Source organism: Sardina pilchardus, chromosome 10 (assembly GCF_963854185.1).
Source record: "Sardina pilchardus chromosome 10, fSarPil1.1, whole genome shotgun sequence".
Lineage (NCBI taxonomy): Eukaryota > Metazoa > Chordata > Actinopteri > Clupeiformes > Clupeidae > Sardina > Sardina pilchardus.
In genome coordinates this window covers 3,183,685-3,200,016 of record NC_085003.1, presented here as the reverse complement: position 1 = coordinate 3,200,016, position 16,332 = coordinate 3,183,685, and the positions used below count along the sequence as shown (strand labels likewise).

The following is a 16,332-nucleotide window of genomic DNA, read 5'->3' as shown; positions in this document are numbered from 1 at the left end:
TGTAGAATCAAATAACCAAAACTCTATGAAAAATATGTTCACATAATTTCATATTATGTATCTACATAATATAATATTTTGATTTAGCGCCAAATCATATTAATTTGATTTGATTTGGTAGACATTGTAAGTGAACGCTCCAGCTGCAGTGGTAGAGAATGGTCTCACAGGGCTCTCTTACCTCTCTTCCCTGGGATGTGAAAGCACAAGACAAAGAGACAAACAAAGTAAGAGAAACACTGCATATCATGCCCCCCTCCCACACATACACACACAATTCCTTGTGCTTTATGTATCTAATTGAATACACACACAGTTACAAACGCACAGAAATACATAGTCAGCATGCTAACCACAAAGGACCATTTTACTGTCTGCTACTGAACACTACACCAAATGTATTGCATGTGTAGATGCCCTCTCTTCCTACTGCTCCTGGGTAAAAATAGTGCCCCTATTCTCGAGAGACAGATGTCAGAAGCCATGCTTCCAGTTAAGCAAACAAGTGTGACGCTCTCAGTGGGCTCTGTCTTGACACCTGTAATTGATCAGTTTTGAAGCGCGTCGGCTGAGCTGCCATGAGTGTGTGCGGGCTGTGGGTGTTGCTCTCCGTGGTTACAACGCGCACGCTCCTCAGCATCTCAGTCACTGTGGAAACAGCTGCCACGGCGATGGCAGGATGGAAAAGGACAGTTCGACAGCAAGTGATCATAGGGAGTCCTTCTTCAAATGATCATGCAATACCTTGTGGAGCTTGTGGGTGCCAGCATACGTTCGGAGAGAGAAAAAAAACACCCCACCTATCAGTGGCGTACCAACATATTGTGGAACGTATGCTGCAGGAGAGAAACTTGCAAACGTAGAGTAGAGTGATGTCTTGAATTGTTTCCAGATATATTCAATAAAAGACTAGGTAGAAGTAAAGCAGCAAAGTCTTTGTGTGGATAAAACCCAAGTGGTGTTTGTATTAGCGACGTGTGATAGCGCGGGTCTTTGGATTGGACACCCACAGACACCCACACACACACACACACACATCTCATGCAGCATCCTCTCCTCCTCATGACCCATCGGTGACTGCTTCTGAATCAGCGGTGTTCTGAGAAGACTAACGCTGCGCTGGGCCGTGTGTATGGGCACCAACCCTAGTGTGTATGGGCACTGGCCAGTGTGTGTGTGTGTGTGTGTGTGTGTGTGTGTGTGTGTGTGCGTGTGCGTGTGTGTGTGTGTATATATATGAGCCCTACTGTACCTCAGAGTGGTGCTCGTCATTCTGCAGCAGGACGTCCATGCAAAGCTCTCCCAGTCTCATCATGTCCTCCAGACGCTTCTCAGGGGGGGCCTGTGAGGTTGCTGTCCCAAGCACACACACAAATGCACACACACACGCACGCACGCACGCACGCACGTTCACACAGGAAAATAAGCAAAAGAAGGCATTATGGTAAAAGGGGCCAGAAGAAGAGGTGGGAAATGGCTATATCTAGACTTGGATTTGATTTTGTTAAATGACGCATATTCTTCAACAATTACAATTATATTTTAAAGCGTGTTAATGACATACTGCTAAATAAATGCATGTGGTAAAATCCTCATGAAATCTGATTAGATACGTGTTTGGTGAAATTATCTGCTGCAAGTTAATTACATTTAACACGTGGGTCTCAGACGATGCATTAAATTGATGACAACCACTTCTCTCTCTAACACACAGGCAAGCACGCACACACACACACACACACACACGCACACACACACACCATGAAATATACTGTATGACTATTTTTTCCCTTTATCAATTTTCCCTTTTTTTCTTATTTATAACCTAGTGACTAAATGGAAATATGAAACACTTTTGAACAAAAAATGATAATGAAGAAAGGCAAAGAATGGCACCGTCAAACAATTTCAATGTCTCAAATGGGTAGATTCACATTTGTTGTGAATCCACTACAAATCACATTCCATTTCCTGTCATGGAAATTCCTGAAATTCCAGCCAAAGTTATACTACTTCATCCCAAGTCAGTATACTGAAAATATCCACAAAGTCATGTGCAGCATTTTGATGAATACTTGACTAATCTAAGTGCAATCAGGACAATGAGTGTGCATGTAATAGGTTGCGGTAGCATAGTGTGGCAGACCTTCGATCTGGGCATACTCTGTGAGCTGGGAGTAGTTGACCAGGGCCGCCTTCTCCAGGCACTTGTGCACCAGCCTCCTCATCTCGTCTGCAGGAACAGGGCTGTTGATGTCCTTCATTAGGACCTGGGGGAGACGGCAAGGTCAGCTCACGGCTTCTCATCACACTGGAAGCCTCATTAGAAACAAAACAATTCTACTGCTGTATGTAATGTCTGGATTCATTTTGACATGGTGCGAGAGGACCTATTGTTGGAGAGCTCAACAGCATGTTGTTGTGACAGCGTGTGTAATTGTGGCTGCTCTGGCTAGTGGTGCGAGGGCTAGGCCATGTTAATAGCCAGTCATCTGGTTGAACCACATTAATGGCACAGAAAAAAACACATTTGTCTCCTTTAGTGATCCAAATGTTGACAACACAAAACACTGCCACCTTTTATTCTTTTGTGTGGGATGTGTCTCAGCTTTTCTGTTAGAGGATGGAGCAGGCAAAGCTTTTCAACGGTACTGTTATGTTTGCTTCTCATTAGTTTTATCAGTTGTTGTCAGTTATGCCGAACTATATATAGCGGATGAGAAAATATATCTCCCGTCTCAAACTACTATACTTAGTGTTATTCTACTGACATAGTCCCATGAAGCCTTTTGCCATAATGAAGCTGGCCATACTTGAGTATAGGAATGCAAAATGGAAAGCCATTCAATCATTTCTTCATGACATACACTAATAATACAGAAAAAGGATACCACAAATATTATGATTTTATCATTATAAGTATTATATCTGCTCTGAGGCTGAGCAGATCTCAACACAAAAAGGACTCACAGCAGGCAATAGAAATGTATGCCCACCACATAGCCATGTTCTGCAGTGCAGTAGATGTCAAATGGATGTGTATTTACCAATGCTAATGGGGCTTGGTGGTTTTTACTACTCATTCAGTGCAACATCCTTGCAGGTATTGTTAAGAAATAAGAATACAGTAGAGACTAAAGAGGAGTCATTCATTTTCGACAGGTAGGTAAAAACAGATCATTTTGTGGAAGATGTTCATTGTGGAACAAGCTCCCCATTTTGTAAACATAAAATGGAACAATAAGATGTAAACGGTCTAAAGCCATTCAGTGGGCTCAAACTAGATAGAGATTCAAATTGCAAGTGTGATAGATCTGAACCCAAGGTCAGGTTTTGATGGAAAATCTTAGGCAGTGGTGAATTATGCCAATATACATGAGCAACATTTCTTCTCTCAGCATTATGCCGTTGTTGGATTGTCTTAGATACCTACAAAGGGCTTCATGGAATGAGATGACCATTCTATGGAATAAGCAAACCTTTAGGGCCTGTGTCCACCAATCACGCTTGTTCTGCGCTGACAGCGCACTCAACCTCATTTCCAGAGCGCTTCAGTCAAGTGTTTATTGTTGCTAGGTTACGATGTTTTGATTGGTCGTTGAGAGAGAAGTGACATTGATGAGCTCAGCGCTGTTCTAAAAGTTGAACAGATTTCATCTTTCAGCGCTCTGAGTGCTGCGGGGGGAAACATCAGTCAGTGTGGAGGGCTTTTTCTGCCGAGGGCGCTAAGCGCTGTGCGCGCTGAACTACATACTGTAGAATTTGTGTTGAAAATAGCCACCGTCTGCGCAAAAAAAAACAATTGGTGGACACAGGTCCTTTAAGTGGCTTTGAAACGCTATTAATGAAATCAATGTCTGTAATATTTCTAATTCAGAATCTAGCTGAACGGTAAATGATACGTTTTCATTGGTTTTGGTGATTATTTGAGGCAAGTACTGTATATTTAGACTTAGAAAAAAGTGGCTGACAGTTACTTTCCCTTCATTAAAAATCAGCTGTTACCTGAAGAAGAGGAGAGGAGCTCTTGGGCTCACACCTTTACCAATTGATCTTAATGATCTTTTTCTTCTCTTGTATTTTTTTCCACATTTTCAGGCCTAATTGCATTTTGTATAACTAGAAGCTGTGTTTAATCATTAAAGCTCACGTATGTGATAGAAATGACAGAATTTGGAACAGAAAATTGCACTAAATGTAGTCATATCTTTTGAAAGAATACATACTCGTTCAAGCAAGGACAGAGTGGCTTTTAGGGCTCCTTCAGGTCGTCCAAAGGGGAAGCAATATCTAGGATCACATGGAGAGACAAGTTATTATTATAAAACATATTTTAATACACAAGAGGTGTAACATCTCTGAAGGACATCTTCTCTACCTGGAAAGGGAAGTTCCCCTGAAGACTGAGCAAACTCCAGGATTGGTCAATTGATAAATTCCAGGAACATGATTTGTTGCCGTAACTGAGTGTCACTAAATGACGGTCACTAACTGAAGTAAACTACTTTTGAGCAATTCCAATCCCACGTTGCCTCATGCAAGGCTCATTAATTAGAGCACAAACATGTAGTCATTCTATGTGGTTGTTTTAGCCAGTTGTTCTGCACTAGTGTGCAATGTTGGCCATTGTGAACCTGCAATGTGACTCCAACCTCTGCATCCTTCTAAACTTTCTAAAGGACAGAAAGTTCAATCTGGCTTCCTGATGACCCAATGTCCCCCCGGCCTCATTTGGACAGATCTCTGCTCTTAGCCCTATGTCTGTGTTGACCGTCCTTCCCCCCCATCAGCCAAAGTAAGCCCAATTCATGGACAACAATGCCCTGAGGCCTAGCTGACGACATCTTTGTTTTTCCTCCAGCACCAGGATGGCACCTTTTATTCAAACTCTACCTGAAATGAACAATCTGGTTCTCCAGCAGAGTCTTCATTCTGCCCCGTATCTCTTCAAACTGCTCCTTCTCCTCCACAGTCACTGTTCCCATACCATCTGGCCTGTCAGGAAGAGAACACAGATTGAGAGGAGTATGTGAATTTCACATTTTTAGGATTAAACTTTCTGCTCCATTGTTTTTTTTTGTAAATCGGTTGGTGGAAAATGTCTTCAATTCATTAAGCGATAATGTTTGCACTTAATGTACACATTGTGCCAAGCACTGAAAGTATAAAACCATAATTTGTCATTTCTCAGAGCTGAGGAAAGATTTCATTACCAGAAAAGCACTTTACCACTTGGCCTTTTAAAGGAAATATTTTTTCCCCATCAAGTTCAAATTGTTGGATGAGTATTACAGAGACCTTAAACTATGTCAGATCTAAGTATTTTTAGAGGTGGAAAAATATCTTGGTGCTGACAAGCAATTATGAGACTTGACAAGAGTTTAGACAATGCAGATTTGTGTTGCATTGTGTTTGTCCACTGAGCTTTCATTGAAATCCTCTCCACCTCCTCCTGCCTGGAGCTGAGACACAGCCCCTCTCTTTAACACAACACTTGTAGGAGCAACTTGTAAACCCGTCTGTTCTTTCAGTTGCTCACTCCAGAAATCTTCCTTTTATTTTTGACAAGCACTAGCTAATCCCAAAAGAACACAAAAGAGGCTGAGAGGGAGGTTTTGTGTGTGTGTGTGTGTGTGTGTGTGTGTGTGTGTGTGTGTGTGTGTGTGTGTGTGTGTGTGTGTGTGTGTGTGTGTGTGTGTGTGCGTGTGTGTGTGAGAGAGTGCGAGAGAGAGAGAGAGAAGTATGTGTGTGTGTGTTTGTGTGAGTGAGCGAGTGAGAGAGAGAGACAGAGAGAGTGATCATGTGTATGTACGTGAGAGAAAAAGAGAGAAATAAAGGGATAGAGGTGAGAGAGGACATAAATAATTAGAGTAGTATTCTGTGAATGTAGATCAGTGTGAGTATGCTCTATTTCAATTATTTGTGCAATTCTGGAATACCCATTCTGATTACTTAAAACAACGTTGTGGTGATGGTAGTTTGAGTGTGTGTGTGTGTGTGTGTGTGTGTGTGTGTGTGTGTGTGTGTTCTTTGCATTTTCAAAAAGGCTGGAATTTCAACGAGGGCCACTAGTAGAGTAGTAGCCAACCAGTTTAGTTTTATAATGTTGCATTGAAATCATTTGCAGTCCTTCACAAGGTCATGTTTGACAGGACATGTAGGACATGTTTAGATGTAGAGCTATATAGAAGTCTGGCTTTTAGTTTATACGAAGGTTAAAAGTCTGTGCTGCTATTGCACAGAAAGTTATGCTACTTCCAATATATCAATCTATCAAAATGTACACAGTATATGGATATTTAAATGTTGTTAATGGTGTACCCCCACATATAAGACAGCAAGCTATATATCAGTAGTCCAGAATCCACTAGCTATCACTTGGTCCCAGCCTGCAATGATCTGGCAAAAGCATCTTATTCTATTATTTCCTGAGAGAGCTAAAACATCATGCATACTCTTGCTACATCTCTTACTGGTCAATTAGGAGGTCCATAGGAGTATTTCCTGGCAGATTAGAATGCTGACACCGTATCTACTACGTGGGTTTACATGTACATCATTCCAATTAGAATCGGAAAAATCAGTCTGAATAAAAATGACACAAATAAACACCTTGATTGGAATAAAACTGCCGATCCGATTCTAAGTAACTGAAATGTAGGGGTGGTGTACTCTGTTCTTTTCCCCCGACTGAACAGCCATGTATACGGTCAATCAGACCGCCTGCTGTATCTTCTCAAGGAAAAGTAAAGCAACCACAGCTACTCCAATCAAAATATTCTTCTCGACCCATCTTCATCCCCACTTTGTAACAGATGTAAGGTTTCAGAGGGAACACTTGCTCATACTTTTTGGTCTTGCACAAAATTGTCATCTTACTGGTCTGATATTTTCCAATGTTATTCTGGTGCTTTTAAGAAGAACTTACACCCAGACCCGCTGGTCGCGGTCTTGGGAGGGACAGGGTCTCTACTTTTGGCTAATACGTATCAAGCTCAAGCTGTTTCGTTGGGCATGGTTGTGGCGAAAAAAATAATTCTGCATATGTGGAAAAGTGACTCAGCTCCTAGCTATGAAATGTGGTTAAGGGAATTGGGGAATATTCTAAGCCTTGAAAGGATCAGGTATCACAACATTGATACGTTGAAATACTATGACAAGATCTGGGACCCTCCTCTGCTATTGTACATAAAGGGCGAAGTCTGACAAACTCCTATTGCTGTATATTTTTGTAAACCTTGATCATTGTTTTCTTTTCAATTTATTTTGGCATTTGTATACTCTGTATTGAACTAATTACATTCATGACCGTGATGACTGTTTTGTCAATATGTGCTATGTTCAGTCTATAACTAAAATAATAAAAAACATTTATAAAAAAATATATATATATTCTTCTCCTGTACCTGACCAGAATAGAGCGTGGCCCATATAAATAGATAGCACAAATGTTTCAATCGGAAATTTAAAAGTTTCAGAATGACAAAAAAACTGTCCATGTACTGTAATCCCACCTACTGACACCTATTTATAGTACAGTACATAAATACATCATACAGTATGAAGAGGCAATTTCAGGCTAAGAAAACAAACTTTTTGGGTCATGATAAGTAATGTTTCAAAACAAATGCATAACCTGTTGATTCAGTGAAATAATCTGATTTATTTCCCTATCAAGGGACTATAAAATGTATAACTGATCTGGACTATCTGAATAGTCAGTTAGATACAGCCTAGGTGACTTCCTGTGATCACATTCATTAGACAGAGTCTCATGGGTCTTAACATTTGTCCAAGTTCAAACAACACCACAGACTAGAGAACAGAACACATGTCCATCTCAGACCATTTGGACCACATTTCATGATGGTTATATTGGAAGTCACTGGTCAAACTAGTGAGAAGCTGCCCTGACATTGGTCAGTTCAGTCTTGTGCTGTGCTGTGTCCACCACCCTCCTCAGCTCTGAGCCAGGCTCTGGCCACACTAGAGTGCAGCGCTGGGCCTGGAGGAGCAGGGTGGGGTGGGGTGGGGTGGGGTGGAGTGGGGGTGTGCTCATGCTCGGCTGCATGTGTGGGAGTCTGCTGCGATGCGACAGCATGTCGAGGCTAAGCGCTTTGTCGCGGAGTAATGAAGCGAGCGCATCTGAGACAAGCTAAACACTGACCCGCTGCCTAGCCCTTCACCAGGGGTTAGCCTGCTTAAGGAGGGGCCAGTTGTCATGGTGACAACAGCATCCTCAACTCCGATATTGATCTAAATGGATTTCAACTCAAGCAGTGTTAGAAAACAGTGGCGGCGTAGCTATTAGACTCTGTGGCTAACTGCGGAGCATGTTTCCTCTGGAGTAGAACTCTGTAGAAGCAGGACCCACAGATGGACAGGAGCATGCTCTAGTCTCAACGCCTCTTTCAATTGGTGGCCTCAGCGGCCCAAGCTACATGCATTGCTAACAGGTGCATCAAATCAAGCACAATGGCATGTGAAGGGCACTGTTCAGGACTAGAGCAGCTCTGGGATCAGCACTGCCAAGAGCACTATGCAATGGGCATTAGTCCTTAGCTCAAACACTCACAACAAAGCATGCAAGCCTAATGGTACTGTATGTTTAATATTCTGTTCAAATATGTATGCTTCTGTTGTGTTTGAGGCTACTCATATGTGAGTAACATGACATATTCAGATGAGTGTGTGTGGTGGATGTGTGTACTTGAATGTTTGCGAGTGTGTAGAAAAGAAAGTGAAATGTTAGAACCAGCCAGAGATGGATCTAATTATGTTGAGCCCTTGAACAGACATTTCAGTGAGCATGTGTGTGTTTGTGCCAGTGTTAGTTACTGATGGAGTGACAGTGACTATGGGGATGGGTGGCATGGGGTGGCGTGGGGTGGCGTGGGGTGGGGTGGTGCGGGGTGGCGTGGGGTGGCGTGGGGTAGGGTGGGGGGTCTGGATGGAGGCAGAAGTAAAACGCTGCTGTCACATTGGGTGGCCATGCATGACGACCAGTCAGGAAATGGCTGGAATGGGAAGTGACAAGTGAGAAGAACCTGAGCCGGCGATTATGTCTTTTCTGTCACTCTCCAGCAGGGCCGCAGCACAAACACGAGCCCACAGAGCTGGCACATTCGCCTGCCGGCACCTGTCAACCCACACCCACCTGTCCACACGGACACAAGACACACCTGCACATCTGCACCATGGTCATCAAGCCGCGCTGAATCCACACTAAACGTGTCAGCAGACAGGAGCACTCATCAAATCAGATATGTCAAGGTTGTCTGATATGATAGAGGTCTTTCAATCAAAAGCAGTCACTCCAAAAGCATCAGAAAAGTTACAGACACACATTCCAATTCACCTGCACTAGTATCTTAAGAAAAACATCTCTCAATCCACTACCAATGCACCACAGCAATTTGTGCTTTCGGAAATGGGTTATACTGTAGACTGTGCTCTCAATCCCGACCCCCAACACATACAGAGTTCTCAAGTCACCACCACATCTCCAATAACTTATTTCACAAACCGATGTAAAGGACAATGGTTTAATAATAGCTCCTCTCTGTGCTAGTGGTGTGGCCTGCAATTCCCACACACAGAGCCCCACCGCCCCAACAGCATCCCTGAATAGACATTAATTATTCAAATGACAGCTCGGACTGACAAAAAGCCAGTTCCAGTAATTTCCCTCATTTATACATGGTGATTAGCTGGAGAGGCTAATCATTACTGTCCCTAATTGGTTAAATTGGCCAACAAAAAGAGACTGCACATCCATGTGTATTTAACATGGAGCGAGTCAAATGGGGCTGATTTCCTTTAAGTGGACAACTAATGGTTTCAAGAGGACAATACACATGTGGGACAGTGAGGACAAAACCAACAGGCACACAAGCGCCACTGCTCATGCAGCTGATCCATGTGAACATACGTGGAATTAAACACAGGATTGCCCATGGAATCTAATGTATGTCTGAGATTGAAAATATATGAATTATACATTTCATATTGACACACAAAATATTCGTAAGGGATAAAAAAAATAGCAAAAAATGTATTAACAAATATCGCTGCACATATCACTGTGTAGCCTATGTAGAGATCAAGGTTATATTCAGTTTAAAAGGAGAAAACAATTAACAGCTACAAATGTGTGAAAAGTATTATTCATGGACCTCACTATTTTTTATATAACTAAATAAGACAAAAGAATTAATGACTCTCACAAGATCAAGTCTGAGGACTAGGCATCCATTAGTTTACAGTCCCCAGTTGGATATGCTTCCATAATGCCCAAAACTCTCAAAACAAAATTAACTTTATTTTCACTGAATTCATGCACAGTGATCTATCACCAGATCTACATTAGCTCTCGAATCTTTGATAAGCAGTTTTGCCACATTAGCATTACTGTGTTTCTAAGTTACCAATATAGATGATTTAAAAATGTATTTAGATATGTATAAATCTGAATTCTGCCATTCTAATATCGGATTCCCTGCACTGTGATTTTTCTAAACAGTACATAGTGAATCAGTGAGCGGGTGGGTGAGTGAGTGAGTGAATTGAGATCTAAATTTGATTTAAACACATGTCAGCCATTTTAAAATGCATGAAATGGCACATGGCAACATTTTGTAACAGAACATATTGAGGGGTACGCCTGTGGTACAGTAGGACAAAAAAGATCCATTTAACCTTTTTGATGCTATGAAGATAACAATGGACTGTGCCTACTATGCCTTGCCGGCTATCTTCATAGCGGTTGCCACAAGCTTCAATACACGTTATATCTAAAGTAGCCTCTACCCCATCCCCGCCCCCCCCCCACACACACACACACTGGGGATAACACGATAATTGACCACACTGAGAAGGGGCTGATCTGATTGTGATGTTAGTGGGTGTAACATAAGGAGTAAGGAGATGAGGACTGAAGCGTGCAGCATTTCACACTAGTCCTTCCATAGTGTGTAATTAGCCTTTAATTGCCTTTCCTCTGACTGTGATTTACTAATTTAGCAGAAGAGCAGTCAGGCATGCTCTGACTGTGCCGAGTGAGCTGACAATATGGCTCCCTCTCACAGAATGGCTGTCCATATCCCTTACATTTCACTTAAATTATGATCTCAAATTTATGCCAAATTAAAATGTTATTTAGTCTGGTGAAATTAGCATGTATAAAAAAAACAATGTTTTTTTTTGTCATGCCACAAGTAAGAAGCACAAATGTCAATCTAACCTGTATATTTATGACTTCTCTTAGTCATGCAGTGTTTACCGGGAAATATATTTAGTGGACAACAGCTGCGTGGAGCGACAGAGAACATAATGACAATGAATGTGATTTGATGTAGCCTCAATACTTCTGAATCTATTTACAAACGGATGCATGAATCAGTCCAACTCTAATTGATGTAGTGGTCATTTCAGTTGGTCATGTTAGCGCTGTAGTTAGTCACGTGGTCAGAATACCTGTTTCCATGGACATGGGAGGCACAGAAGGCATAGCTGTAGTGAAGGAGGGTGGGGTCCACCATGGCATTGTTCTCCATAAATTCCAGAAGGTCCTTCAGGTAGCAGAGGTGGCGATGGCATCCCCGCACTCCGTAGCGTGCACAATACTCATCCAACACAAACACCTGGCCTGGGCTGAACCACCCCTACAGGGACAGGAGAAAAACATATTCCAAACTAAATACAGTCATTTCCTGTGTATTAGCTGCATTGTGTATAAGCCACAGGACAGTGTTTTATGCAAGTTAAAAGAAACAAAACCATTACTACCATATTAACTGCCCCTGTGTATTCACCTCATATTTGAAGAAATATTGCAAAATCAACATATAAGCCGCTGCTAATAGTTAGGAAATTACTGTATAGCATTGCCTGATATTTCATGTAGTTGCAAAACCCATGTCACGTCCAACAAGTACATCATACCTAACAATAATAATAAATATGCACACTTTGAACTGAGAACTATCAGTATTAGTCTGCAGGAGGTAGAACCCCTTTCTGTGATTCCTGCTTCATGATGGCAAAAAACAAGCAATTAATCCCCAGTGAGCTTTAATTAAAGACCATGCTTTCCATTCGACACACTAGTGAAACCTTGCTAATGCAAACATGTTGACATGTAGATGACTAACTAAAGACATCCCTAAGATTTTTTTGTTTTTCATTTCTGAAATACAAAGCCATGCAGCTTGAAAACAGCAAAATCCCTCTTAATCTGAAAAAAGCATACCATAACTTCAAACTCTTAACACAAGAAAAAAAAAAATACCAGTCTCCCAAAATTAACACATCCAAGTCCAAGGTTAATCACAAACAATTAATTTATTGGCAGAAATGTCACACATTATGGTGAGGAGGTGGAGGACGATCTCTATTCATTAGCTCACTAGTGCGTTGGATGATAACTAAATTAGGCATGGATCTTACAAACTTAATTACCACGCCTCTCTGAAGGAATGCTAACAAATTAACACTTGTGGGGAGCCAGGTGCTGGGGGAGCGGCCATGACTACGGAGGAGGGTGCCTGAGCTCCGAGCCAGCTGTCTCAGGACTGAGCAGTGGGAGCGCGAGGTCAGGCCAACCTCCAGTGGCTTTTTTAAGCACCGAGATGTAAATCCTTGTATCCCATCCTGGATACGCCCTCAAACGGAGGAAGAGAATAAACGGCTGTACCTCCTCTTCAGCTTTACCTCCTCCTTTTGTCCTGTCTCTTCTAAACTACTTGGCAATCATGTCACTTTTGATTTTCTCACTAACGAATGAGACACGACAACTCCGAAAAAATAATACAACATTTTTGCCATTTTGCCATTCTCTTTCTCTTCTTTTCCATGTCATTTTTGTCTACTAGATTTCCTTTGACAAACAGTCATTCCATTTCTCGTGTGTGTCTGGTGGTGTGTGTTTTTCCCTTGGCTCTATAAATATCGCACTAGGAGGAGATGAGCAGATCAGCCTGGCGCCAGCAGGATGTGACAAGATGTTCCACTGTGATTAACAGATGGCAGGCTCACGCCTCGGTGATGACCGCTCAATTAATCATTAACGAGCCTCGTTATCTTCATCACCAGCGTAATCCAGCACACTCACAAGGGTTTTTTGTTTTTTTTTTAAATAGTGGGCGCATTCAGAAGTTTCTATACATTTCTATATGCATGTGCATGTGCACGCAAGCACACACACACACATTCACAAAAAAAAACATATTGAAATCACCGTGTCAAGGAGCACACACATCAACTTGTAGCCTTTCAGAAGAGATGGTGTGCATTAAAACAGCGCATGTGTCTTAATTCCCCACGCCAGAGCCAGAGGCCACAGTTCAGAGGGCAGTCTCTCACGTCCACCTCTCAGCAGCACTGATTGAAGGGTAAATACAGCAGTCTTCACTTGTCCCCACTACGGAGGGGACTGATTGAGGGCTAACCCAGTAGTCTGGACTGGTCTCCACTACGGAGGTGTGTTCCTAACGCATCAGGCTTTAATTGGCAGAGTAGGCAGACAGAGACGGAGGTGTGTGCTGCGCCGCTTATGGGCCATTACGCCAGATGAAGTGGGGGGGTGATTATATTAGGACAAGGCATGACTGGTAATCCCAGTCTTTCATTTGACAGCATGCATATGTGTAGTTCTCTCTTTCTGTGTGTGTGTGTGTGTGTGTGTGTGTGTGTGTGTGTGTGTGTGTGTGTGCGCGTGTGTGTGTGTGTGTGTGCGTGTGTGTGTCTGTGTGTGTGTGTGTGTGTGTGTGTGTGAGAGTGTGTGTGTGTGTACGGACATATGGTCCTTTAACTATTGGGCTCCCATCCGTAGAATGGATACACAAAAATGCTTGTTTCTACATGGTGCACATCCACCCGGCTGTGCATTCAAACGCATGGACACACACCCACACACAAAACACACACACACACACACACACACACACACACATATATATGCAAGCGTGCTGACTTCTTAAGATGCCTCGAGGGGTCTCCTGTGGCTAAACATTTTTGAAGAAGCTAAATATTGGTATTCACATCACCTACAGTTCAATGGACATAATCCCTTCAAACAAAAAGATATCTGATCAAATGTCTCATGAGCGTCTCTAGATGTACAAATGCTTAGGAGATGCCATAACTACTGGGAAATGTCCCTCTAAAAACAGAGTAGATTTAGAATGGTGGTTTCAAGTTGGGTTCCCTTGTGTCTATGTGTAACTACTCATTTGTAGACATTTAGAAGGACCCACATTGTTGAGAAGAAACTAATGGTTCTCAATCTTTTAATCCTCCCTCCACCCTTTTCTGTGAGCTCTGCTCACTCCCGCACAGATGTCTTAAACCTGAGCAGCATGGGAACACCAGCTCATTAAGCAAGCCTTTGTTGCTTCCTTGTTCAGCTGACGTGGGCCTCACTGTCTACAAAAACTCAAACAAAGGCCCACAGCCCACAAAGAAGAGTTAACACAGGCATAGACATCTACGGTCCTAATGAGCCGTTTGGGATGACAGAAGGCACAGGTAGTTCAGGTAAATGGGCATAGAGGCACAAAGAGGAGTTGGCCTACTCTGGTTCATCCCACTGTGTCTACACACTCTCAGCATCCCCCCACATAGTCAGTCCTGTTGTCTGCTCTGCCACCTCCACCACCACCACCACCACCATCACCACCACCACCACGGTCTCACCAGGCAGGAGAAGGAGTCGTTCATGCGGTGGGCGAGGGTGTGCTTCTGCAGCAGGCGGAACAGGCTGGCATGATCGAAGCGGCACGGCGCAGCCGAGATCAGCTCCTCCACCCCTTGCCTCTGCGTCCGCTCCAGGCCTGAGTGAGGAGGAAGAGTACAGGGATGCTCAGTTACAGCACACAGGCAACCATCTCAAACAAACATCTAGAGCTGCGAAGTTTGAAGTGGATTTCTTGGAGCATCTCCAATTCCATAGGGAAAACCAACCTGTCAATCACTCCAACTCAAAGTGAATTCATACCCAAGCAATGGCTCATAACAGCTCATGTAATACACTTCCTGTTTCCTATTTAAAAATGAACACGCTGTTTAGGCATTTATTTGTCTATACCATCACAAACAAATAAAATCAAGTCATCTATGAACACTCATGACTGAGAACAGTCCATGTGAATGACATGGTGGCTCGAGATCTCCTCATGTTCTATTTCCCCTGTGTTTGGCTGTCACCTCTTTTGGCTAATGCCACCCTGTGATATTCAGTTTCCACATTAGACTTCCCACATTTCACAACACACCACAAACTGTCAAACACAGCGAGTAACACATGGATGTTTACTATGCCGTATACAAGAGGTAGTGAGAATACTCAATTCCCTCCCTTGACATAACATCAACATAACAACAACATAAAAGAAAGGGAAAACGCTGTAAACACTGTCTGGTGAGAGTTAAGCTGATAGAGATACTATAGCATTAAAGGGCATGTCACAAATTATCTGACCAAATGTGAGGATAGTCATCTGAATAAATGTCAACCTTGACATCGGGATATTCATTTGAAAAAGAATAAAAAAAAGAAAAAACACACGATTCTATGAATGCTCAAAGTAGCAAAGTACATACGGTAACATGTGCTTGTGTACTGCTGCATCTGTGTGTCTTTCCATGCTGTCTAAAGATTAAGTGAATGGCAGCAAAAGGAGGAAAAGAGCACACGCAGAGTCCAGGGAAAATACCATACATTATCCAGGAGATACAAACAGGCAAGGTCGCCCAAGAAAAAGGAGCAGAAAAGAGGGCGAGGAGAAAGAGAGAGAGATGAAAGTGTTTAAGTTCATTTCCAGTCTTTTCATGCTTGTCCTCAGAACTGGCTGATGGCAACAGGGCAGGGGTGAAAGCCCATCAAAAGGCCTCAGCCTTTCTTTTCTCTGGGCCATGGATGCAGATTTCAGGGCGGAGAGCGTCCACATGACAGGCCCCACAAAGGCAGCGCGGCTTCACAAGTGCATCCCGAGACGCCTCCGTGGCCCGCGGTGCCATCCCGAGACGAGCATTAGCGATTGGCTTTATTAGCGCCGCCATTTCAGCCGCAGCGCCGACTCGGTGGACATTGATGCAGACAGAGAAAAGCCTGGCTGTGTGCCCGGGAGCGAAGGGGCATTTGTTAGTTCCACTGACTATCACTTTTTGTACGCAAAGGGTGGCAGAAGTGCAATCCTCCTCGCTCTCTCGCTCTCTCGCTCTCTCGCTCTCGCCTCGTCTGGCCCCCTCCCTCTTGACAAAAGCGGCCTGGCCGATAGCCCCGCCACCCCTTTGTCCCTCTTTTAATTCCGATGTAGGTCATTTTACATTCAT

The 16,332-nt window shown here is 43.0% G+C and overlaps 1 protein-coding gene across 2 annotated transcripts in view; it reads right to left on the bottom strand.

Moving 5' to 3' along the window:
* The window catches only part of cadps2 (Ca++-dependent secretion activator 2), a 117,931-nt gene that overhangs the window by 28,356 nt on the left and 73,243 nt on the right, over positions 1-16,332 (bottom strand). For both annotated transcript variants that reach the window (XM_062546766.1, XM_062546767.1), the window contains exons 12-17: positions 14,695-14,831; positions 11,476-11,663; positions 4,894-4,995; positions 4,227-4,290; positions 2,147-2,270; positions 1,253-1,353 (exon numbers count right to left, since the gene is read on the bottom strand). In XM_062546766.1, coding sequence (XP_062402750.1) covers positions 1,253-1,353; positions 2,147-2,270; positions 4,227-4,290; positions 4,894-4,995; positions 11,476-11,663; positions 14,695-14,831 — 716 coding nt within the window. The remainder of the gene's footprint in view (positions 1-1,252; positions 1,354-2,146; positions 2,271-4,226; positions 4,291-4,893; positions 4,996-11,475; positions 11,664-14,694; positions 14,832-16,332) is intronic.